At 53.4% G+C, this 23,662-nt stretch overlaps 1 protein-coding gene, 1 long non-coding RNA gene and 1 other non-coding gene across 5 annotated transcripts; 2 read left to right on the forward strand and 1 right to left on the reverse strand.

Moving 5' to 3' along the window:
• The first annotated feature begins 1 nt into the window (after position 1).
• URM1 (ubiquitin related modifier 1) lies at positions 2-22,409 on the forward strand. 3 transcript variants are annotated; one of them, XM_039861447.1, is made up of 5 exons: positions 15-158; positions 10,063-10,133; positions 18,122-18,203; positions 19,717-19,765; positions 20,123-22,409. In XM_039861447.1, the coding sequence occupies exons 1-5, from the start codon at positions 46-48 to the stop codon at positions 20,189-20,191; spliced, it is 384 nt and encodes a 127-aa protein (XP_039717381.1). In that variant the 5' UTR covers positions 15-45; the 3' UTR covers positions 20,192-22,409. The 3 variants fall into 3 exon arrangements, with proteins under 3 accessions (XP_039717382.1, XP_039717381.1, XP_039717383.1); XM_039861449.1 differs by lacking the exon at positions 15-158 and adding an exon at positions 5,549-5,673; XM_039861448.1 differs by lacking the exons at positions 19,717-19,765; positions 20,123-22,409 and adding an exon at positions 19,559-19,710 and having other exon boundaries at positions 2-158.
• LOC120601644 (uncharacterized) lies at positions 3,165-5,512 on the reverse strand. The gene is made up of 2 exons (XR_005652498.1): positions 5,354-5,512; positions 3,165-5,224 (listed from the first exon to the last, which is right to left on the reverse strand). It is a non-coding gene; the product is annotated as an uncharacterized LOC120601644 (long non-coding RNA).
• Positions 9,101-9,219, forward strand: LOC120601796 (5S ribosomal RNA). Its single transcript, XR_005652560.1, has one exon. It is a non-coding gene; the product is annotated as a 5S ribosomal RNA (ribosomal RNA).
• Positions 22,410-23,662: the final 1,253 nt, after the last annotated feature.

A 23,662-nucleotide genomic window follows, 5' to 3' on the forward strand; every position in this document is an offset into this window, starting at 1 on the left:
CTGGTGTAGAAGACCGGAAAGCCTGGGGAAGCTTCCATTCCACGCATGCCTGTGGAGTCTTCTGTGGGCCACATCCTAGGCCAGCAGCTGACAGTTCAAGTGGAGGGTGGCCAGAGTAAGAAATCTGGGGTGCCTCCTAGGGGAGTGACCTCTGAAAGGTAAAGGAGTCTGGTGCCTCTCTTGGGGGAAAGGGGGATGCAGAGCTAGAGATAGGCCTCTGGACAGCGAGAGTGATGCTGAGTAGGTTTAGTGATGGCAGGTATGGCTACAGTGTCCTGATATGCAGCATACTGATGTGACCAGCAGAGGGCGTGCAGGGCATGTAGAATCCCAGCTCTTCTGAGGGAAGCAAAAAGGAGGGAACTGTGGGTCCCCTGCCTCAATCATGCCCCGGCAGGTACTCAGCCGAGAGTACCTTGAATGCCTTGGTCGGGCTTAGCTGATAATGTAGCCTTGCGTCTTTAACCGTCAGCAGGGCATGCCCTCCAATGGCAAGGAGCCTATGCCTTCCTCCAGGTTGAACAGTCACCAAGGGCAGTATGGAGTGGTTGATGAAATGCTCCAGCTTAGGAGTCAGGCATTCAAATCCTTTTGCCAGACTCAGCCTCGGTTTCCTGTATTTGAAGATCTAGGAATCCCTACATCGTAGTAGTTGTGCACATGCAACAAGATGGTGCATGGAAATCTCATAGGGGGTCTGGTCCTGATTTCTGCTCAGTATATGGCAGTTAAAAGGAGATGGAGTCAGATGTTAAGACCCCAGACGAGGCCTACATTTCCATGCAGGGATGGGACTGGTGGGCCTCTGGTCATCCTGAACCACGGCTATGTGCGTCGTCTCCATGCACATGGGAAGCAGGCGCTCAGTGCGTGCTTGTGAAGTTAACGATGGCTACTGTGTATTGGCCATTTCCTGACATTTATAAAGTGGTTCACAGTTTACAGAGCACCGTGTAAGTTCATCTAAGAGCAGATTCAAAAAGCCTCTGTGTAGGGGGTAGGGTGGGGGTGGGACAGGGGTGAGGGGGCCCACAGTGAGCAAGACAGACTGGGCCCTAGATCTGCCCTCAGAGAGCCCACCGTCGGGGGCAGGGGAGGGGTAAGCAGCCAAGAAGCAAAGAGTTTGTGCTTAGCTGCACCTAATCCAGCACCCGGGCGGGTGTGGGAGTGAAGTTGGGGGGTCATGTTTACTGGTCAGAAAGGCTTTTCAAGGGAGAGCTAACCAAGAATTGGAAGGGAAGAGTGTCCCAGACAGAATAAGCAGCAAAATGTAACGCCCTGGAGGTGAAGGGCTAGCCGGGCAGATTAAGAAGTGCACTGAGGCTGGGGGCGTTGGGGTTGGGTAGAGTTGAGGCAAGATCTGAAAAGTGAGTCCTTTGTGGGCATTTGTACTTAAACACCCCAGACGCTGGGAGCCCGCTAGTAGATCCTTAGACTTGCTAATGGCACCACGTATGGGGCACTTCCTATGTGCCAGGCGCTGTACAAAAGCACTTTAAGTGCATTATTTCATGAAGTCCATGAAACAAAGCAGCTGCTATTTTGATCCCCATTCCCCAGATGAGGAATCTGTGGCTCAGAGATGCGAAGTCTCTCCACAGACCACAGCCTGTGAACAGCAGTGCTGGGATGCAGGCCCCTCCTTGGAGCCTCAGTGTTCCCATTGGTAACCTGTGCCAGGGGTTCTCCAGCGACCCCGGAGGTCCTACCACCCTCGGGACAGGCAAGTGGCCACCGAGACCAGTGCTTGGCATATCACTTTCAATTCTTGAGAAGGTTAAATACCTCCGAGGGGCCCATTGAGGCGGTGGCAGCAAGGGAGGGGGCGACCCGGTGACTTTCAAAGGGGCCTGAATGCGTAGCCAGCCCCTCCCCCCGAGGAGGGGGCCCTGCTTCCTCCCAGCCTAATGATATTCTGGGCTCAGCCCTAGTCTTTGGCGGCAGTTTAACCCGAGCCAGGGCGGATTTCTTTCTCACTGATCTCAGCTTGACACTCAATTAGCACAAGAATGGGAGGAGGAAGCCTGCGAGAGGCGCCTCCCAGCCTCCCGGGGCGGACGAGGGGAGCCGGCGGGAAGACAAAGGGCAGCGGGCAGGGGGGCACCCGCGCCCTTGCCTCCCCCTCCGACCCCACCATTGTCTCCCTAGCAGCTTCAGAGCAGCCTTCAGCCGGCGCCCGGGCTGGCCGGCCTGCTGGAGGGGATAGGGGATGGGCCCCAGCCCCTCTTCTGCGTGGATCCCAAAAGGCACTTGGGTGAGCCTGGCCTATTGGGAGACAGGAGGGTCAGTGAGTAGGGCCAGGGATCCTGAAGGCACGACAACCTGGGGTGAGGTGTGACACTTAGGGGTCCATGAGCAAGCCAATTCTGAGCCTCAGTTTTCTCATTTGAAAAATGGGGATATTAATCTCTGCATGTAAAGCAGAGTGCATAGAGGGCATTAATAAATACAGAATGAGTATGTTAAACTGTTATTGTTACTGATTAAAAGGCCAGGTCAGGAAAAGGAAGGACTTTTTGAGTGAGAGCCAGGCATTCACAGAATGGGCTCATTAGTCCAGAAGTGAGCTACCAGTCTTTGGGCTATACAAGGAAAACTGGAGCCCCCGCCCCCTGCCTACTGAGCTGTGGGAGGTATTCCCACTCCTCCTCTTCTGGGAGTGAGGGAATGCCTCTGGCTTTCCCTTGTGCCCTCTCCCTCCCCACCTCCACCTCCCACAATTCCTTTCGATTTGAGCTTAGAGGTGGCTTCCCCTGGGAAGCCTTCCCTGATCTCAGGGCTGGATTAGGAGCCTCTTCCTGCTTCCACAGGACCCCACGATCCCCCTTCATAATACTGATCTCACTGTGTGGTCTGTTTTTCCCTCTGTGTCTCCTACAACATCAGCCCCAGGAGGGCAGTGACCCATTGGTTTTGTTCACCACTGTGTTCCCAGCACCAGCACTGGGCCTGCACTTCATAGGTGCTCAATAACTGTATCAAATGGATAAAGCTCTTCAAATGCTCCCTAGCTCTCCTGTTCCAGTACAGAGAAGTGGCAGTTCCCAGGGTCAGAGCATACTGGGAACGGAGGCTCTAAGGCCTCTGAATGCCTTCTGGGAAGGCCTTTATCTTGTTGGCAAAGAAAAGCCACTAAATGACTTTGAGCAGAGGAGTGATATGTGTTCATTTGTTCACTCATTCCTTTATTTGTTCATTCAAGCACTTACCAAACCCCTACTGTGTATGGTACAAAGCTCCTTACCACAAACTAAGGATCAAAGATGAATCACTATACTGTTTCTGCCCTGGAGGAGCTGGGTCCAGTGGAAGAATCTTAAAATATTTTTGCTGAAAGGACCTTAAGAGATCATTTGGTCCCAAACTTTTACAGTTTGGGGAAACTGAATTCCAGGGAGGGGAAGTGCCCTACCCACACAGCCTGGTGATGGGAGGGTCTCTCCATTTCCACAGGATTCCTTTGAGGACCGGGGCTGTCTCATTTCTCATTTTGTCAGTGCCCTGAGATAGTGCCTGGTATATTGCAGGGGCTCAGGGCTGTCTATAGGTTGAACTGTACAATTAAGCCAAGGCCAGAGAAGCAGCAGGTGCAGGTGACAAGTGATGGGTGGTAGTGGAAGAATGTGGGGTTGTAACATCAGCTTAGAAGGGAGACAAATCCAAATATGGTGACTAGAAGTAGAAGAGAAGTGAGCACAATGTCTAAGTTTTCTTGCTTGGGCGTTTCAGTGGGTGGCAGTGTTGCAGAAAAATCAGATGGGCGAGAAACCAAGCACCACTCCGAGAGTTGGAGAACTCAGGTTTTTTATGCCAGCGGTCCCAAAAGAGCTAGGGCTCTGAAGATCTGGGCCCCAAGCTCAGGGGTAACCTTACTTTTATAGCGCAGTTACAGTTGGCAGTTACAGGTGGCATAGGCCGACTGGTAAATTCATCCTCAGGTGGTTACAGAGCACGAGAGTTGCTATGGGCTACGGGCAGTTAAAGAGCATGAGATTTTCAGATAGGAACTTAGGCAACACATCTGTTATCTAGACAGAACAAGCAAAAGGGAGTGTGAGTCTTCAGTTGATCTTGAGGTCACTCTGCCCTTCAGCCTATGCGGCAAGCATGTCAACAGAAGCAGAACAAAGAGATGATTACGAGGTTAGCCATTTGAGTGGGAAATTCCTCTTCAGCAGTAGTACATATGAGATGGGGGACACAGGGGAGAGCCTGTTTTAGGGAAAGAGGCACTGTGCCAAGAATTCATTTAGTCTTTATTACAACCCTATGAGGCGGATTTATTATCCTCATTTTACAGATGAGGAAACTGAGGCACAAAGATGTTAAGGGACTTGCCCAGACACACGACGAGGAAGTAGAACATGAAAACAACGCGGGCAATCGAACTCAACCCATTTAACCTTTACATCATTCTGCCCTTAACCACCAGGCTACACCACCATACTCTGCCAGTTCAATTTTGGAAGTGTGGTTTAGATACCCCGGGACATCCACTTCACTCCATTTCTGCCCGTGGCTTTTGTAACAGGCTCCAGTGTTCTCCCTAACCTCTTCCTTGTTCCCCTCCAAACCATTCTCCACACTGCAGCCAGAGAGGACATTTTAAAACATAGTTCTAATAATGTCGCCCCCTACCAAAACCCTTCAAAGGCCTCCCATTGCTCTTGGAACAGAGACTGAAATTCTTACCTGGCTCATGTGGCATAATTTGGCCCCTGTCCACCTTTCTAGCCTCATCTCTTACCAGGCCCTCCGCTCTCTGAGTTCTATCTACCTCTGTTGGTGATCCAGCATGTTCTCTCACCCAGAGCCCCCACACCTTCTGTTCTCCACGCTGGAACACTCCTGGAGGTTTTCCTCCCCTGACATCGACCTAGTTAATTCTACTCAGGCTTTAGAGTTCAGCTCAAGTCCAGACCAGTCCAGGGCAGTCCTCTTTCTTTTTAAAGTTCCGATAAGTCCAGACCATTCCTTTCCGTTTGAGATTTTACGTTTATTAGTAAGACTGGCATGTTTATTTGATCGGCTTAGTTTCCCCCACTATACTGTGAGCGCCCTAAAGGCAGGAACCATGCCCATCACCACTGCATCCACGGCACCCAATCAAGATGCCTGGCATACAGAGGACGTGCAATAAAAACCTGTTGTGAGTTCAATCCAAGTCGACAGCAAAGGAAGTGGTTGGATACTGAGTCGACAGCTCCGGAGAGAGATTTCTGGGCTGGAAATAAAGATTGGGGCGGGGCTGGGTGGGGCAGTCACTTCGAGCAAGAAGTCGAATTCGCCCAAACGGTGTGCGGACTGAACAGAGATTTGTAACTAATCCAAGATAAACAGTAACATGACTCACGGCCACTGCGCAAAGATGCCAGGGGCTCTCCTCAGCCTAGCTGTGCCCAGTGCAGGTCGCCGCCCATCCTGGCTGCCTGAGTCCCGTCCCTAAACGGCAGAAGTGGACCAACTCTAAAGGCCCCATCAGCGCCGGTCACCTTCCCTCTTCCGCTCCGCTCCAAGTCTATCTCCAATAGCTGAGGAGGATGGCTCCCTGGGCACCGCCTCTTCCGTCCTCGGGACCGGAAGTGAGGTGGGAGCGCCGGAAGTTAAAATGAGTTCCTGTGAGCTCGGCTTCCTCAACATGGCAGCGCCCTTGTCAGTGGAGGTGGAGTTCGGGTGAGTCACAGAGTTGGGGTGCCGTGGGGATGGATTGAAATCGTCGGGCCCGGAACTCCCTTCCTTCTGCCTTGGGGCCTGTCACGACCGAATCTCTGAGTCTCTTGGCGCCTTCCGTGAGTTATGCCATCCTCCTCGGAGGGTCTGAGAGGTTCGGTCTCCCTTGGCGACGAGGCCGTATGTCCGGGAATAGAGGCGCACACCCGGGTGTGGAGGTGCGCTTCGGCCACTTCTCGGTGCCCTGCGCCCAGCTGGACTCAAAAGGCGTGACGGTTAGCAGGCGGCTTTCCTACCTTCTTTGCCAGTCCCGCTTTAGACCAGGCCCTTGTGTCTGGCATCTGAGCTCCTAGAACCGAGAAGGACCACCCTTTCCCTGATTCCTTTCTCTGGGCAGCAAGTTCTACTTACACGGTTCTTGAAGCCTTGTTTCTCATGGGTTGTGTGGCCAAGACGAGATTCCTTTCTTCTCTTTTCCAAGATTTGGGAAAACAGACCTGAACCCCTCCCTTTTAGGACGTTTAGTAAATTTGCAGAGTGTCCTCTGCAAATCTTGAGTCAGGTGGAGACAGGGGGATGAATAAGATAGCACAGTGGAGGAGACTAGCCCTGACAGTGCGCTATGCCCACGACGAAAAGTGCAGGAATTGGGGTACACAAACAGTAACTGAAGAAACAGATCAGGGAGGGTATCTCCTCAAGACACTGTCTTCTGCCTGCTACAAATAAAAAGTTTGTCGCATAATTTTGGAGTCGAGAGAAATTGCAGAGCTTAGAGAGAAGGCAAAGAAACTGAGACCCAAGATGTGGGGGGTATAATTTCCAGTCACATGGAAAAGCTGGGACTAGGGATGTGTGTGTGTGTGTGTGTGTGTGTCTGTCTGTCTGTCTGTCTGTCTGAAGATAACAAGCCAAGGCTTATATGAAAGGAAAAGTCAGAAATGAGAATCCAAATGCCTTTCCTTTCCTTCCATTGGATGCTCCCAGTTTCTTTCATGCTTTCCCTCCACTGGGTAGTCTATTCACCAGTCATTTATTGAGTGCCTACCATGTGCCAGGCAGTGAGCCAGACAGAGGATACAAAGATAAATAGAACTCTGTCCATGCTCTCCAGTGTTCAGGGTTCTGTCTCTAAGAAGAGAGTAGTCTCATGAATGTTAACTGCATTTTAATTGCTGATATTGTCTGGCCCCTTGGATCCAATTAGAACCGTACTGGGTTGGACGCCTGACTATTTTGCTTCATTGACTCTTGGCCCAGCCATGCCCCTCATAGCCTGGAGGATCTAGGAAGATCCCTACCGCTTTGGCAGGCCTCAGCAGAGCTGAAAAGGGAGAAGCTGCAGACTGCCAGTGTTAAGGTTTATCTACAGCCAACTTACCTTTCATTCTAACTGAGTCAGACATGGTATTTGTTCATCAGAAATGTCTCCTGTCTGCCAGATACTGAGCTGGCAGCAGCGGGGAAGTCACGTGAGGAAGATATGGTCCTTGCCCTCCAAGGCTTACAGACTAGCATAATTATCTCTTTTCTGGCCTGACCATCTCTAACTTCAGCCTTCCTTACCCCCAAGAGCAGTAGTGAGCCTCAGCAAAGCAAGACAACATTCCTGCACCCATTTACTCACCTGCTTGCACCTCTACCTGCAACCACAGCGTCCCATGAGAATCGCAACTTTTCTGGAAGGAAGAGTGCCTAAGATTCCAGACCCAGATTCCTTCTCTTTGTCCTTTTCTCACTGCATGTTTTTGCCCTTGGACTTTCATTTGCTATGTCTCTTAGCAGACTAGACTGTCTTCACCCTGAACCTTAGCAGGTTTGCAAAGAAGCTGTCTTTCCTGTCATTCTCTCCTTTTTGTCCCTGAGTATCACCCTGATCCTTGAAGAGTCTGGGTAAGGGCTTGGCCTCTTCTCCCTGAGCACCAGGTGTCCTCCCATCCCACCAACTCTGATAGACTCTCCAGAAGACCTCTCACCCCTTTCTCCTTCTTCTCAGTGACCAGTTCTGCCATCCTTTGTCTTGCCTCCTGAACTGGCCTTAGCAGAGCATTTTCTCAGGTCACACAGGGTTCGAAGTATGTAGTGCAGATATATTTTGCGTCCCTGCGGTCCAGCTGTGCGATTCCCTCGTCTTTTTCCCTTTCTCTTTCCTGAGTCTGGGAGGTATTAGCAAAGGGAGTGAACGCCACTGAGGTTAGAAAAGAAGTGGGAGAAATGGGCATTTTCACTCATGGCAAATTGAGTGCCTACTGTGTGCCAGGCCCTGTGTTAGGCAGAGCTTACATTCCAACAGGTAGAGAGGAAATAAAGAAACAAAAAATTTAAAATATAAGATAAAAAAGATGATAAACTAGAAAAAACAAAGGCAGTTTTGGGAATGTCCGTACCAGTCACTGATACCAAGAAACACTCTTGCCAAGAATTGGGGAGTAGAGGGAAGACAAGATGTCTTTGGATGTAATGCCTCAATTGACTTTGAAGAGTAAATCCTGTCAGATATAAGAGTCTGGCCTCGGTTCTCTTCTGGGGCCAAAATAGGCCGCTTGCCTGTCTCCTTGAATCACTCCAGAGGCTGAGCACCCACCTTCCTCCCCTCCAGATGTGCTGATAGCAGAAATGGCAGCCCCTCCCCTGGGGGCTAGCGAACCCAGTGGCGACAAGTCACTCTCTGAGCCAGACTGGTTCTCCCTTCATCCATTTGTAAAGGGAGAAACAGCCTCGGCCTCTGAGCCTGGCACCACCAGGTTTGGCCATTCTTGGTTGTTTGCCTGGGTCCCAGTGCCTCCAGCTCCCACCCCTTTTCTCTGACCCCCAATTCCTGAGCCCCTTGCCTGTCGCCCTCCCCCACCCCAGCTGCTGCATGTGCCAACCCCCACCCAGGAGAGAACGAGGCTCTTGGAAGGGGATAAATGGAGGCTCTGTGCGGGCTTGCAGCTGAAATGGCCCTACGCACAGCCACAGATGGGCCTCCTCTCCCCCTCCACATTTCTGCATCAACAAAGCGTGACCTTGTTTGGATGACAGTCGCCCCATGTTTCCTCCATGACAATGTTTGCCTTGCCTTTGCCTCCCAGTGGACTGTCTCAGGACATCTCTGTTCTCTGAAATTGGGAAAGAGCGGTAGGGTGGGAGGCATCACATCCATCGAGTCTGTTAAGGCCTTCTCAGTTAAGATCCACGTGAAGTCTGAGATGGAGTCAGGAGACCCAGAGGGAGAAGCCGTGTGGGGCACTGAAAGAGCCCCGGTGTCCACAGCATAAGCCCTGGCTTCCCGACTTGGCTCTGAGCTTCTCTGCTGCCCCAGCCTTCCCTTGGCCAGGTGCTGGCACACAGAAGTGAACCGAACTCTGCCCTCGAGGGGCTTTCTGATGTTTGAGAAGTCTTGTTTTTTTTCTGCCAAGGCTGCTGGGACTCAGCAGAAACCAGTTGGGTCTACGGCCGTGCCACCCTGAACAAGCCGGATCCCGTCTGATCTCGGAAGCTAAGCAGGGTTGGGCCTGGTTAGTACTTGGATGGGAGACCACCCAGGAAGACCAGGTGCTGTAGGCGTAAAAAAATTAAAAATAAGGGATTGTAAGTTGACAAGGTCCTTGCAATATGTGAGGTCAACCAAGGGTTGCCTTGCCTAAAAATAAAATAAAATAAAATAAAATAAAATAAAATAAAATAAAATAAAATAAAATAAAAAAAGAAACCAGTTGGAATTCAAAGCCTAGTTTGGCCTCTGCCTACATGACCTTGGACAAATTACTTAACCGCTTTAGGCCTCTGCTTCTCCATCAGATGGAGTTAATAATGTCTGCCTCCCTCCTTCCTTCCCTGGGATGCCCTGAGGATGAAATGAGATGAAGAACGATCTTGTAAATGGCCAAGTTATTGGTAAGCCTAGTGGAGTTTCTTACTCCAGCATTGTGGTGTGCCAACCAGGCCAGCAGCGGGTGGCACAAGCAGGGACAGTTCAAACTCTCACCTGGCCAGAGGAAACGCCTCAACACATACAGGGTCTCCAGCATGCCTCATGGTGGCTTTTCAACATTTTTGTAAATGGAAAGACTGAGGCTTGAGAACATAGAGTCACATGCCCAAGGTCTGGGCATCAGGCCGAAGTGGACCCTGGTCTCCATCAGCTCCAAACCTGACCCTGTATGCTAGGCCACCTCTTGAGAAAGCAGAGAAAACAAGAGTCTGAAAATTTGGGTACTTGATGTTTGGTAAAAAATTACTGATATCCTACTTTACCACATCAGGAAGTCATATTTGAGAATCAGTCACTGGTACCCAAGGTGTTCCTGAACCTTGGGCTTCTCGTGCTAGCCCCCTCCTCAGTTTTCAGGCTCAGCTAGGTATCTGCAGGCGCTGACCCGGCTGTCTTTCTCTGGCTCTTCTTTGCAGAGGTGGTGCGGAGCTCCTGTTCGACGGGGTAAAGAAACATCAGGTCACCTTGCCTGGACAGGAAGAGCCCTGTGAGTATGGGCTGTCTGAGCCTCTCTCTCGAGTACTCTGGGCAGGAGGTCACAGGGGTCACTCAGCCCAGTTCACATGGGAATGGGTTGGATTTCCCTAGCCAGGGAGAACGAGGAAGAGAGGTCACTGGAGCACCCTTTCCCCCGTCCTCTCTGGGATCAGCCAGCTTTGTAGGAGGGAGATGGCGTACCCTAGTCCTGTATTCAGACACACTAGAGTGAGAATCCCCTTAGAACCTTAGGCCAGTAACCTCCCCTCTCTGAGCCTTAGTGTTCTTGTCCGTGAAGTGGGCGTGGTGATCCTTGTCTCTCAGAGTTGCTAGAAGGAGCATCCGTTGTTGTTAGATGGCAGCAGAGCTGTTCTCGTGAGGGTGGGAACCTCCGTTGAAACGGGAGCAATGTGGGTGGGCTCACACTGTGGTAAGAGGGTTCAGATGAGAAGAATATTCACCCAAAAAGGTTGGAGGAGGGAGTTTGACCAAGGAGGACAGGGGACTCTCTTCATTTGTTCACTCAAATACTTGTTCATCTTTCTTTAACAAACATATATCGAGCACTTCCTGTGTGAAAGACCACATACGAGGCACTGAGGTGACAACCATGAACGAGAGCCAGTCCCTGCCTCAAACTGGGGGTCTCGAAGAGGTCCAGCTGGGTGATATCATTGTGGCCTAGAGACAGGGGCTGGTGTCACGACTGGAGGTGCCTCGCAGCCCTGGCAGTGGATCCTAGCAAGAGCAGAACGCTCGGGACCCGGAGCCCTTCTCACCGAGGACTGAGACACGTTGCGGGGGGAAGAGGGGATCAGTTACGAGCAGGCAGGGGAGTGAGGTTCCTGGAGGTGAGCGGCAGAAAATGGTCAGTGAGGTCTGACAGGATTCTTCTGGAACTGGACGTGTATCTGCCAGGAATCCAACAGTTATTACCCAAATTTGCTGGCTGCCAATGTTGTTCCTGAGCCTCCCTTGGGTTGGAGAGCAGTGGCTCAGGGTGGGTCTGCGTGTCACGTGTAGAGGCTGGGGGACACTCACCAAGGAACAGGGCACTGCCACCCTTGAGCTGGCAGTTGGCGTGAGGCTGGGGTTAAATGTCAGGATTGTGGGATTGTGTATGTCCCTGGTGGGAGAAGACCAGGGGTGATAAAGGTGACTATTTCTTAGTTTGACGGATGGCCACGCAGCCTTGGGAGAGAACAAGGGGCCCTTAGAAGAAGCCTCTCAAAGAGTCAAAGCCTCTCAAAGAACTAGCTGGGAAGTTATTAAAATATCACAGGTTATGATTGCCTTCCCCCTGCGTTTGCTTGGCATAAATGTCTCCAAGTTTAATACTTCCAGCCTCTTTCATTCATTCATTGTCTGAATGCTTACCAAGTGTCAGATTTAGAAGTACTTTATCCTTTCCTATAGTGGGCACATACTTTTTGAGGGGCTTCTTTGTGCTGGGCATGGTATTAGTTGCCGAGTATTCGATGGTGAACAAAACAGATAATAGTTCTTGCCCTCACGGAGCTTACAGTGTCATGGAAGTACATCCAGGCAACAAATAAGTAGACACGTGCCTGTAAAATAAATTTTAAAAAAAAATCACATTCATGTATAATTATAACAACATATAGCGTTGGCTGGCATGGGAACAGAAGGGTGCTCTGAATGAGGTGGTAAGGGACGGCCTCTTTAAAGAGGTGTCTTGGAGGCTAAGGCCGGAACGACGAGAAGGAGCCGGCCTGATAAATTGGAGGGAGCGTAGAGGTGCATGGGGCCCGTTCCAGGCAAAGGGGATCACTCCTGCGAAGGCTCGGGGTAAGAGGCCTTAGGGTGGCTGAGGAACTAAAGGAAGACCAGTGTCCTAAAGGGCACAGACTGAGTTCGGCATGGTAGGCAAGGCCCCAACTGGTTGTGCAAATAATTGTCACCAATTCCTAGGTGGTAGCTGTCATTTTTATTCCCATTTTAAAAAGTGGAAACCCAAACTCAGAGATGTCAAGGGACTTATTCCAAGTCATACAGTTATTTAAATAGCGGAGCTGGGATTCAGAACCAGATTTCAGGTTCTTCAGAGTCCTTGCGTGCTGCCACTGACTCGTCATCATTTATCCTGAGAGGCTCCCTGAATCACATAACGTATCACATCTGCAATGTACTTTCTGGTTTTTATACTTTTATGTATTTATATTTGTACATTCAACAGCTACTTGTTCTGATTTTCATAATCACCCCCAGTAGATATTATCTATCATCAAGGAAACCAAACTTGAGAGAAAGAGAAGCGGGGTGACCTGTCCAGAGTTGTTCAAGTGGGGAGTCTGGGCTAAGACCCAGGGTTTTGATCCCTCATTCTCCACCTGCTGCCTATAGGCCAGCTGGGGGCCTATCCTCCGCCCTCTGGGATGAAAGGGAAGGAAGCAGGGGAGAGAAGCTGAAACGGCCCCTTTTCTCAGTCTTCGGGGCATTGGCTATGACACTCTACCTCTGGTTCCCATTTTTGCCCTGCCGTGCCCAGAGGCTTGGGTCACATCGCAGCCGCGAGCTGGTTGGCAGCTGCCAGGCCTTACCCTGGCACACGGGAGCCCAGCAGTTGCCACTGGGAGAGTCTTACTCTTCGCCCAAGCCTGTGCCCAGATCTGTTGTCTGGCATCCTTCCCAGCCCAGGGGCTGCCACTTGGCCCAGCAGGTCTTGGAGACTCCAGCAGAGAAAATAGCAGCCATAAGATTATGGACTGTGACAAGTCGCCCAAACAAGGGGACTCCAGGGCCCTGGGTCCTGGGCCAGGGGAGAGCGTCCAACCCGGCCAACTTGAGAGAAGAGGGTGGGCAAGGCCAAAGGGGAGAGGAGCCCTGGCACAGCGCCACTTACTTCCGTGAGCCTCTGTTTTCCCATCTGTAAAACGAGAGGTTGGGCTAGATTTCCTCTTCACTGAGCAGGTTATCCATCTGACATGTAGTTTGGAAATGTTGCTTCCAGAGCTAAGTTTACAATTCTGGGAGACAGGACATGCTGATCAGGAGGAGGTTGTACATGTAGGGGGGACCTCTTAATAGCCGTGTCCCTGGAGTGGGCCATCTCTTTGATTGGCTGGGGTTGATAGGCACCCATTAGCTTTGGCTCTTGTAGCCCCTGGGGGCTGGCTTTTATGTTTCAAGGATTCTTTCAACTTGAGGCTTCCAGCCCATGGTTGGTCAGTGGCCTGGAGCAAACCCAAACAGTCGGGGGACAGACTGTCCCAGCGAGGGCATTACCTGCCCTGGCCCCCAGCAGGAGACGTGTCTGTCTCACCTTTCCCTGCCCGCTTCCTCCGCCCTGCCATTGTACTAAAGGGAGGCTGAGGCGCTGCGCTCCCAGCGCCTTTAAACTGCTTAGCATGCATTTCACAGCCTCTCTGGGGCCAGCTGTTCCTTTTTCTGCTCCGGGGCCTGTTTGCTGATCCCGTCCCCACTGCCCTCCTCTCCCCCCACCCCTCCCAGTCCCTGTGCAAAATTGCTTTTGAAAAGATCCACTTTCTGCTTAATTAAACAATGAGGAGCGTCCCTTCGCACATCTGTAAACCTCCTTCTGAGGCCAGTTTAGCCCACAAACTGCTCCATTCTTACCCCCATTCACTTGTAAATGGACCCTCTGATGTTCCCTCTACCCTCTCCTCTCCTTTACTCCCCCCTACCCAGCTCTTTCTTCTCCCTTTTCAGCGAAGGCCTGGGGTGGGCTCCCAGAGGAGCCTTGTCTTGTTGCCCGGTGGACTTGGTGCGGACAGGAGTGGTTTAACCTATGGAAGAGGAGACTCAGGGGAGCTGTCTCTCCCCAGTCTGCTGGGCGGGCATGGGGAAGAGGGAACACATTTGTTGGTGTAGTCCCCATGGACCAACCAGGCTCGGTGGGAGTGACAGGAAGACAGATTTCTGGTTGGGAGAAAAGCTCTCCCAGGAGCGTTCAGAGAGAGGCCGCGTGAAGGGCTGTTGCAGCTGGGACTCCATATCAGATAAGACCTTGAGATTGTTCTCTTTCAGCCTGAGAAGCTTGGATTGACACCGTTGGGGGACCCTGCCACAGTGGGTGGTCATTGTCCCCAAACAAGGACAGTCCACTGGGGAGAGGGATTCTGGCAGGAGCCTTCGTAGGTGCTCTCTAAGGGGCGTGCATGGTGCCCGTTGTCAGCAGCCTTTAGGAGAAGAAGGTTCTGGTAGCCCAGAGGATAAAGAATCCTGTCACTGGACAAATGTTTGACCTGTGTGTTTAACGGTGCACTGGGTCGACCGCTGCCCTTATGCCCAAATCCTCGGCAGTCTTTGGAGGTTGGATTATTATCCCCATTTGTCAAATGATGACACTGAGACTTAGGACAGGTGAAGTGACCTACCCGAGGCCACCTAGCATGCAGTTTCCAGCTCCAGAATCCAAACTCTTAACCACGCCACCAAAGCAGCAGCTCCCATCACTTGCTCTTCCCCAGATGGGCAGGCCAGGTGCAAGGCTTCCTGCCCTGGAAGCCTTTTATTAGGGTGCTCCTGTCCCTCTTCTGGGGCCACGTGACCAGGGCAGTCTGGCCTCCAGTACCCATGGCCTCAGAATGTGATTTCTTCCACCTGGGTTGTCCTGGAGCATCTTAGGCATCCGAACATAGAAAATGGAGGGGAGGCCCCATTACCACTCTCTCAATTCCTTCATTTTCCCATTTTCTCTCTGACTTCTGATGGGAAGGTAGTGAATCCCATAGAAAACCTCCCAGCACTGTCCAATTAAAGGTTGACTGGCTGTAACTCACCCTCCAGAGCAGTATGAGCATTTCCACAGAGTGCCAGGCCCCTGGGCAGAGTGCATGGAAGCTCACGTCATCAAGAGAGGGTACACAATACAGGTTCTTCTTCTGAATCGCAGAAGAATCACAGCACAGTGCCAGGAGCTTCATGTGAATCATCTCATTCAATCCTCACAACAGCTCTATGAGGCATTCTTACTCTCCCCATTTGGCAAAGAAGGAAGCTGAGGCTCATGGAATTCCTAACCCAGAGCATTGAACTAGGAAGCGATGGAGTTGAACTCAGAACCGGGGGTCCCTGTTTTCAGCCCGCCTTCTCTCTCCAGTTGTCCACATGTTCGGCACACATCTGGGGGAAGGGGCAGGGTGCTGTGTGGAAGGGTCTATGCTGTGTTCTGTGGCCTGTGCCGGATCCAGAGAACATACTCTAGTAATGGTGACTCCACACATTTGAGCTGGATCTTGACACGTGTGTCAGAGCAGAGAAACATAGAGCACAGGCCCGGGCAGTATGGGTTCTGCGCCCTTGGAGCACATGCTCGGTAAATACCCCTGGGATGCGTGAGGAAGCAGAGGCCTCTGCCAGAGCAGGCCCCTTCTCAAGGCTCACACATGCCCTGTAGGATCTGGTCCCTGGCCATCTACTTCTTGGGCTCATCTGGTGACGATCTTCTCGCCTTCTCTATTCTGTTACCTTGAACCTGCCAGTTCCATCCTGCCACAGGTCTTCCCATATGTTCTTCCTTCTGCCTGGAATATTCTCCCATCCCACCCACTCATCCTTCAGGCCTCAGCTTTTCTTGATCCTACACAAAGGAGATAGCATTTATCACAACTAATATGTAATGTCTGGCTCCCCTGCTGGCCTGTTAATGCCATGAGGGTAGGCTCTATGTCAGTCTTGCTCACCGCCATCTCCCTGGCACCTGCACGTACTACTCACTCAGTAAATATTTACCTTACAAATGATTGCGTGGGATCCCAGGAGGGAAGCCACCCTCAGTCACAGTGGAAAGGCAGTAGGACGCAGAGGGGGAAGGTGAAAGTGAGATTCCCCAGAGCCCTCCCCGAGCCACCAGCCCCTGATTCTGCTTAACCCTTCCTCCTCCCCGGCAACTTTGGAAGCAGGCCATCTGGCTTGGAGGCCATTTGCATATTGTCTGGGCCTCAGCAAGCCTGGCAAGATGTCCCTGGGGGTGTATTTCAGGCCAGGCCGAGTGGCCCTTGCAGCCTGCGAAGGGAGCCTTGAGTTCCATCTCTCCCCACCACCAAATCCAGGCATGGGGGAACAATACAGATGATGATGCAGTGGCCTCACCATGGTAACAGGCTATCAAGAATGTGGGTAGGCCTGGGGGGCCCAAAGGAGGGAGGGAATGACCTCAGCAGAGAGGAGCATCATGATAAATGAGCCAGCACCGGCAGCAGACTCACCCCCAGCCCACCCCTCTGGGACTCCATGATGGTACCATCACTTGGATGACCCCAGCATGACCACTAGCCACCACCACCACCCCCGCAGCCTATCCAGAGTGGAATAGAAGTCCCCTCATTTTCCCCAACTGGATCTGGTTCTGTATAGGCTGTAGAGGTGCAGCTGGTGGCCTTTAGGCCAGGCACTGCCTAGTCCCTCTCAGTGTCTCCACACACACAGGCAGAACCCTGTCTGTCAGGTCTGGCTGATGGATGTGTCAGACCCCGGCGGCTCTATCGAGCGGCCAGAAGATGTATGAGCTGGCGGCCCACCAGACAGTACCAAGATGGAGGCCGAGGAGAAGCCTCTGAAACCTAGGCGTCAGAGGAGGAACCCAGCCAGGAGACCAAGTGGACTGCGGCTAGTCGGAGGCGACACTCCCACCCCCTGCCCACTCCAGGGACCCTGAGAAATCCGGTCTGCTTTTAAAAGTAGGAATTAAAATTGAAAGGTGGCAGTCTCCGTCCATGGACACTTTGCCCATAGCCCTGTGCTCTGCTGGCATATGACCCAGAGAAGTTGGCATGGGGCAGAGTAAACCAGCCTATTCAGCCTGTGCCTTCCAAGAGGGTGGTACACAGGCCAGTGAGAGGGCCTTGAAACACTGCCCAAGGCTGGTACTGTGCGTATGACACGCTGCTGGGCCTAGACTGCGGAGAGCTAATTCTCAGTGCCCGAGCAGCCTTCCCGTCACCTACATTCCAGGACTGACTAGGCGGAGAACAAGGCCCCACCTGGGCCTCCTCCAGCCTAACCTTTGAGCTTTGTCTCAGGCATGAGTCCAGGACAGCAGACCCCTCTGAGACATTGACTTGGGTGGGGGTGGCTAGTCCCAGGCCCCTACTGGCTTTTCAGAGACTAGTTGTCTCTCCAGAGCCTTCAGTCCTCAGGCTGTCTCCAGGGGAGAGGGAACTCGGGCAGCCTCAGCAGACAGTCTGTTTGAGGAGTGGGTAGTTGAGAGCTATAGCCCTCGAGGAGTTTATAGAGCCAGGTTTCAATGTGTTATCGCCCGGGATCCTATTCCTAGGAAGGAGAGGTGACCCTGGGGACAGGTGACTCTTAGCCTCCACATGATGCACAAAGAGCTTGGTGGCTGTCCCCAAACCACAAAGCAGCAGATCTCAGAGTCCAGCTGAGCAGGAGAGGCCCTTCAACCCTGAACCTCTTGTCTCTTCAGAGTGGCTGTCCCCAGCTCCGGGGGCTCTGTGGAGGGGGCAGTGATTTGTCAGTGTCTCTGGCTGGTGAAGGATCCTTCTCTCCTTCTACCGGAGGAAATTAACTGATGTTATCAGCTCAGCAATTGTTTTTCTTCCCTCACAAAGGAAATATATGCAGACCGCTCTAAGAGCAAAGCAGCATCCTCCCCATCGGGACTGGCTAGAGAGATAAAAATGGAGGGAGCTGTCCACGGCCCCCTCCAAAGCCGATCTGTGGCAGTGTCAGACTGTCTTCCAGGGCTTGTGGGGGTCTGTCTCCCAATCCTTTCAGATGTGACTTCCTCCTGCCGTGTGCCTTGAGCCCCTATTGTCTCTTTAAGCCTTCAGCAGTGCTAGATGCCACTTTTCTCTGAAGACCTCTCTGGCAGGTCTCTGGCCTCTGTTGACCTATTTTCTCACCTCGGGAATGCATAAGTTCAGGGCCGATGGCAGTCTGGTCTGAAAGAGGCCCTCCGGGCCCCATGTTCACCTTCTTCTGGTCCAGGTGAGGCTCTAGGGGTCAAGAGTCATCTAGGTTTGACAGTAGTTTGATCTCTGCCTTCCTCTTCAGGGGACATCCGGAACCTCCTTGTCTGGATCAAGAAGAATTTGCTGAAAGAGCGGCCAGAGCTCTTCATCCAGGGAGATAGCGTGTGAGTCCCTTTCCTGCCTCCCCTGAGGAGGGCGGCTGGAGGGAAGGAGGTTTGGGCCCCTGTCCTTGCATTCAGCCACCGCCTTCTCCATGTCCTATTGTCCCTGTTATCGTCCCCTTACCCTCTGAGGAAAGAGCTTCCATCCAGTTTTCTTGTAACCATGCTGGATTGTTGGGAATCTCTTCAAAGCCCAGGCCAGGAGACTGGTAAAGTCCTCAAAAAACTTGGATTCCTCCTTTTGTTTGCCACGGGCTTGCTGCTGTGGAACCTTAGGCAAGTTACTTCCTTCTCTGGGCCTCAGCTGCTCTCTCTGTACAGAAAGTACGAAGGAAAAAATGCTGCCTGGGGTCCCTTCAATCCCTTGACAGTCTTGGATGTGTTAACCTGTAGAATTTTTGCCATGATGGAAATATTCTTTATCTGTCCTGTCCAATATGGTGGCTGCTAGACACATAAGGCTGCAGAGCCTTAGACATGTGGCCAGTGTGAATGAGGAAGTGAATGTTCAGTTTTATTTAATTGTAATTTAAATTTGAATATGGCTAATAGATACCATATTGGACAGCACCGGTCTAGGTCCCAGGGTGTTACTGTGTGCACGTGCGTACATGCACACAAATTCTTGCTCGCTGGGGACACCCCTACTTCCAGTCCAAAGCTTCTGTACCTGTCCCAGGCCTGGCTCAGCCTCCTAGGCAAGGAGCCAGGTTCCATGTGCCAAGAAGTCACTTCTACAACAAACAGCGTAATGTGTAAAAGTGGCGGGCAGGGCATTTGTAGGACTTGTTCATCTGCCTTGAAGCAGAGGTCACCATCCAGTCCTGAGGGCTAAGGCTGCCATCCAGCCCCTGGTTCAGGTCATGGTCTGGTAGTCATGGAGGCCACCCCAAGGACAGCAGTGCTCCTTGGGCCACTGCCAACAGGAGCCGGGCTAAGGTCCCTGTCCATACGTCGGCCTGCCCTGCCTTATATCAGTAGTGCTGTTCTTGGGCATCCAGGGGCCCTGAGCCTGGGCAGCCTTCCCTGACTTGGAGGAGCTGAGACAGCCCCCTCTCCAGACAGGCATGCAGGAGGCCTGGGAGAGTGAGGTTGGAACCCTGGAAAAATATACCGCTGCCAGTGGTTATCGCTACCAACCCTGGCGAGCAAGCACCGCACACACATCATCATCCATTTCATCCTGGCACAGGCCTTGTGGGAAAGGCGCTGTCATTTACCCCATTTTCAGGTGTGGAAACTGATGCTCTGAGAAACAAAATGACCTGCCCAGAGTCTGGGAGGTGACGCTGGAATTTGTACCCCTTTTCCATCTGGCCCCTAGACCATGACTATCTATCTGATCTGGTTTCCTTTAGACTCAGGCTGTTACCTCTGCTTCCAGGGAGATCTTTAACCGGAACTTCCAAAGGAAGGGCTCCCACCACCCACTCCTGCAGCCCAAATGCTTAAGCCTCTGCACGCCTGCTGCTGACTGCCCTTCCCTCCCTGCTACTCACCACCATCTTTCCCGCAGGCGGCCAGGAATTCTTGTGCTGATTAACGACGCGGACTGGGAACTGCTGGTCAGTGCCTCTGGGGACATCCCTCCCCCAACCCCTCCCCTCACTGCTTTAGTAGCAAAGCCTTGGGCCTTTCATCAGGCCCAAAGAGGGGGACTGGGTAATCCTCTGTCCCACTCTAGCCCCCAGACTAAGGCTCTTCAAGTCTCCCACCGTGAGCGAGGAAGGAAAGGATGGCTGGGGGAGGTGGTGCGCTGTCCTCCATCCTAAACGTTTGCAAATGAAAGTATAGGGAACCCAGTTTTCTTTCCTCCCAAAGCAGCCCGACCTTCACCCCCGACCCTCCACCCCTCCCGACACCTGGGGGCAAACTGGAAAAGTGGCCCTCAGAGTCTCCTCCTCGTTTCTCTCCTGGACCAGGGCGAGCTGGACTACCAGCTTCAGGACCAGGACAGCGTCCTCTTCATCTCCACCCTGCACGGCGGCTAAGGGGCCCTCTCTGTGCCTGGGCGCCCTTGGGGGGCAGAGAAGAGAACAATCAGACGTCCCCTTGGGCCCTGCTTCCAGGTCTCCCTGTCCCCCTTGTCTGCTTTCTTCCCTGCTCTGTCCCCTGAGCTCCCTCCAGGCAGGGAAAAGAGGCCAGGTGCTAAAAATGAGCCTTTACTCAGACACGTGGACAGGGGAAGCAGGCTGGCGGGCGGGCAGGCGGGCGCCTGAGCCTGGCGTGCCCTCTCCCAGCAGCTGAGGTGGGGGAGGGTGCCCCTTTGGTTTGTCAGTAGTGGAGGAGGGCTCTGCAGCCAGGTGACCCAGCTGCCTTCCACTCCTGTGTCTCAGTCTAAACGCTGAGTGACCACTGGCAAGGCACTCCAGCTCCCGGTCAGTGTCTTCAGGGGGAAGATGAATGGTCCTGAATGGCTGACGGGAGGCCCCTCCCTTTTCAAACATTGGAGGAGTTTCGCCTCAGTTTCCCCATCTGGACAGTAGAGAGCTCTGCCTGTCCCCCACCGATGTCATTATGGAACCCCAGCTGGGGTCCCCTATTCAGTGCCGACCCCCTCCCCCCCACCCAGCAGCTGCTCTTCCAACCACACTCCTCCTTCTCCCCTCCATCTACAGCCCAGCCCTTGACCCTGGCTGGCCTTCCCCCCCACAGGCCACCAGATGGGCTCCTGAGACCCTCCCCCAGCAAAAGGCTGACTGCAGCTCATTCTAGAGAGAAGGAGGCAGTAGGCTTAACCTTGGACTGGCGAATAGAGGCCTGGGAGAGTCAGTGTGCCTCAGTTGCCTCCTCAACAACAACTGAATATAGTATCTGAAAACTGGTGTGACACTTGATGGCACAAAAAGTAGACTTTTATCTTCCCACCTTCTGCAGGAAGCAGGATCAGGGCAAGTGGCACCTGGTAGGCAGGATGGTTCACCGTTCCTCCCCTCATCCCTTCTGGAAGTCTTGGGGCTTCAGTGTCTGCCACAGCTGGCCTTGGGCAAATAAAAGACTAGGTTGTTTACTAGCCTTGCCTGGAGCTTTATCCTTAGAAACCAGTGACACCCCACATCCTCTCAGCCATGGTCTCTGGTCCATCCTCTCTGCCCTCTTATCTAGGGCTTTTAGAGCTGCCCTTCACCCAAAAATGGAACGGGGTTGAAACCCAGACCACCCATCCTGTCTGGGAAGGGGCGATCTGATTAGGGCCATCTGGAGAAGGGGGTGGCAGAGCCAGTCTGTCCTCACCAGTGTGCGTCCCAGGACATTGCCATACCCGTCCACGGCTTTGTCCCACTAACTGCAACCAACAGCCCCAGAACCCAGAACAGGAGTGGCACAGATAAGACTGCTGAGCCCCTCCTTCTCATGAGCTGGAGAAAAGCTTTGTTTGCTGGAGGGATAGCTCAAAAAAAAGAAAAAAAAAATTAGGGCATTAATATCATCCTGCCCAAAACGTTTTTCATTAAATATCAGTAATTTAAGGTGGAATTTCTCTCACTCTGTTGGGATGAAGGTGGCAAATGGTTGTCCCAGCAGTATGTGGGAGATGTGTGTGTAATATTCTCAAGGCGTAGAGCACCCACAACACCCTGGCTGGTAAGCATCTCTCCAGCTCTCTGGGTATGTGTGTGGGTGGGGACTGCCATGTTGGGGTTACAAATTAAGGCCAGTGTTGGGGTCCAAGTGCTGTCTAGGGAGGCTGTATGACCATCCCACATTGGGTACTGAGGTCAAGGTCTCCATGTTAGGGAGCAGTGCCAAGGGACTTGAAATGGCCCCCTACAACCTCACGGTGGAAAATTGGCCTGTCCCTTGATCCCTGTAACCTGGAGGTCCCTCCCTGCCTCCAGTCCTACTAGAGTGGCCTGTTGTCCCACCCAGGGTTCCAAGTCCTGGAGACTGGGCCCGAGGATTCCTTTCCCACCCACACTGGGGCAACGGGGGTAGATACGGAATATCCGTTCCACGTCTGCACCCCAGTTAACGCGGAGCAGTAGGGCAGGAGGATGCGCAGGTTCTCCGAGGCATGAGGGGATGCCAGTGCCAAGGCCGAAATTGTCCAGGGCCAGGGGCCACAGCATTATAGGTCATTTTCAGCCCAGAGTCTTAGAGGGGTCAGGGACAGGTGACCTAGGCTCAGCCCCAGCAATGCCCAACTGCTGCCCCCCCAGGCAACTCCTCACCCCCGCTCGTGAGGAAATAAACGAATAAATAAACCCCACTATATCCGAAGATTAGTCTTTAATGAAAAGGATTCATTTGTCCAAGTTCGGGTTCCAAAGCCGAGGCGGTTTGCCCGGCTGGAGCGCACGATTCCCCACGCTTCTCCGAGCTGCGACTCCGGCAGCGGCTGGAGGAGGCTCAGCCCATCCGTTCCTCTGGAGGGGCTGGCGGGAGGGGTCGGTTTATGGGGGGTTTAAGGGTCGGTTTAGGCTCTTTTTGTTTGGAGGTTATTGGTGGGGGACAGGTGAGAACCAATTCAAAACGAGGTAGCGAGCGCATTCCGCCGGCATCTTTCGCCCCCGACTTCCTGCGGCTCGGCCCGAGGGCGGGCACCCTGGACCACATTCGGCCCCGCCGCCGTGTGCCAGCTTCGTTCCCAGCCGAAATTTGAAAAATGGGAAAACAACGCGATCGACTGGAGGACCCCTCCAGCAGGACTGGTCACCCGCAGAGGAGGAGGAGAAGGAGGACGACGGCGGCGACGAAGACGCGGATGGCGGCGCTGGCGGCAGGGACCCGCGTCCTTCCTCTGCGCTCCTGGCCGGGGCCGCGATCCTGGCGCTGGGGCCAGCCGGCCGCCGCCCGACCGAGGGGTCTCGCCCGCCTGAGCTCGGTCCCTGCGGCTCCCGCCCCTGTTGCGCCCGGAGCTCAGCCACAGATGTCCAGCCACAATTCTCGGTTGGCCGCAGACTCGTACAAGAATTGCGTTTGGACAATCAGTGGCGAAGCCCCTGAGTTCACGGCCCCAGTCTCTGGGTTCCGCTTTGGTCCTTAAAAGCGCCTGGCCGGGAGATCTCCGGAGCTGTGCGTCCGACTGCCTCGCAGACGCTCGGCGGTGGCCGCCCATCCCGCGGTAAGGTGGACGCGCAAGCACGCGGATCCCGACCGTGTGTCGGGATGCCCATCGCCCCTGGCGTGTGTCTCCTTCGATCGCGGCCCCGGGCACCTAGAGTAGCCCGTGTTGGGTCTCTTCGCCGCCCCAGGTCGGGGGAATCGCCTTGGGCCCGGGGAACCCCAACTCCCCGCTCCCCGCCCCCAGCCTGGGTTCCCCGGGCTTGCCAGGATTCCGGAAAGCAGGGGCCCGAGGCCGGGTGGCGTTTCCGAGCCCGGGGTCCGGGCTGTTGGACTCGTGGGTCCCCCGCCCCCGCCGTCCCCGCGCACGCACCGGCTCGGGCGCTCTCTGCTTCCCTGCGGCTGAGTCGCGGCCAGGGCGCCGGCGGTAGCAGTGGCCCGGGCGGACGGGAGCGCTG

The sequence above is a fragment of the Pteropus medius genome, unplaced genomic scaffold (assembly GCF_902729225.1).
Source record: "Pteropus medius unplaced genomic scaffold, Ma_sr-lr_union100, whole genome shotgun sequence".
Classification (NCBI taxonomy): Eukaryota; Metazoa; Chordata; class Mammalia; order Chiroptera; family Pteropodidae; genus Pteropus; species Pteropus medius.

Excerpts from the sequence above, each read along its gene's own strand:
- URM1 (XM_039861447.1), top strand. The coding sequence starts at position 46 with ATGCCTGTGGAGTCTTCTGTGGGCCACATCCTAGGCCAGCAGCTGACA. Across the intron at positions 18,204-19,716 it reads TTCATCCAGGGAGATAGCGT|GCGGCCAGGAATTCTTGTGC; the intron begins GTGAGTCCCTTT and ends TCTTTCCCGCAG. Across the intron at positions 19,766-20,122 it reads ACGCGGACTGGGAACTGCTG|GGCGAGCTGGACTACCAGCT; the intron begins GTCAGTGCCTCT and ends CTCCTGGACCAG.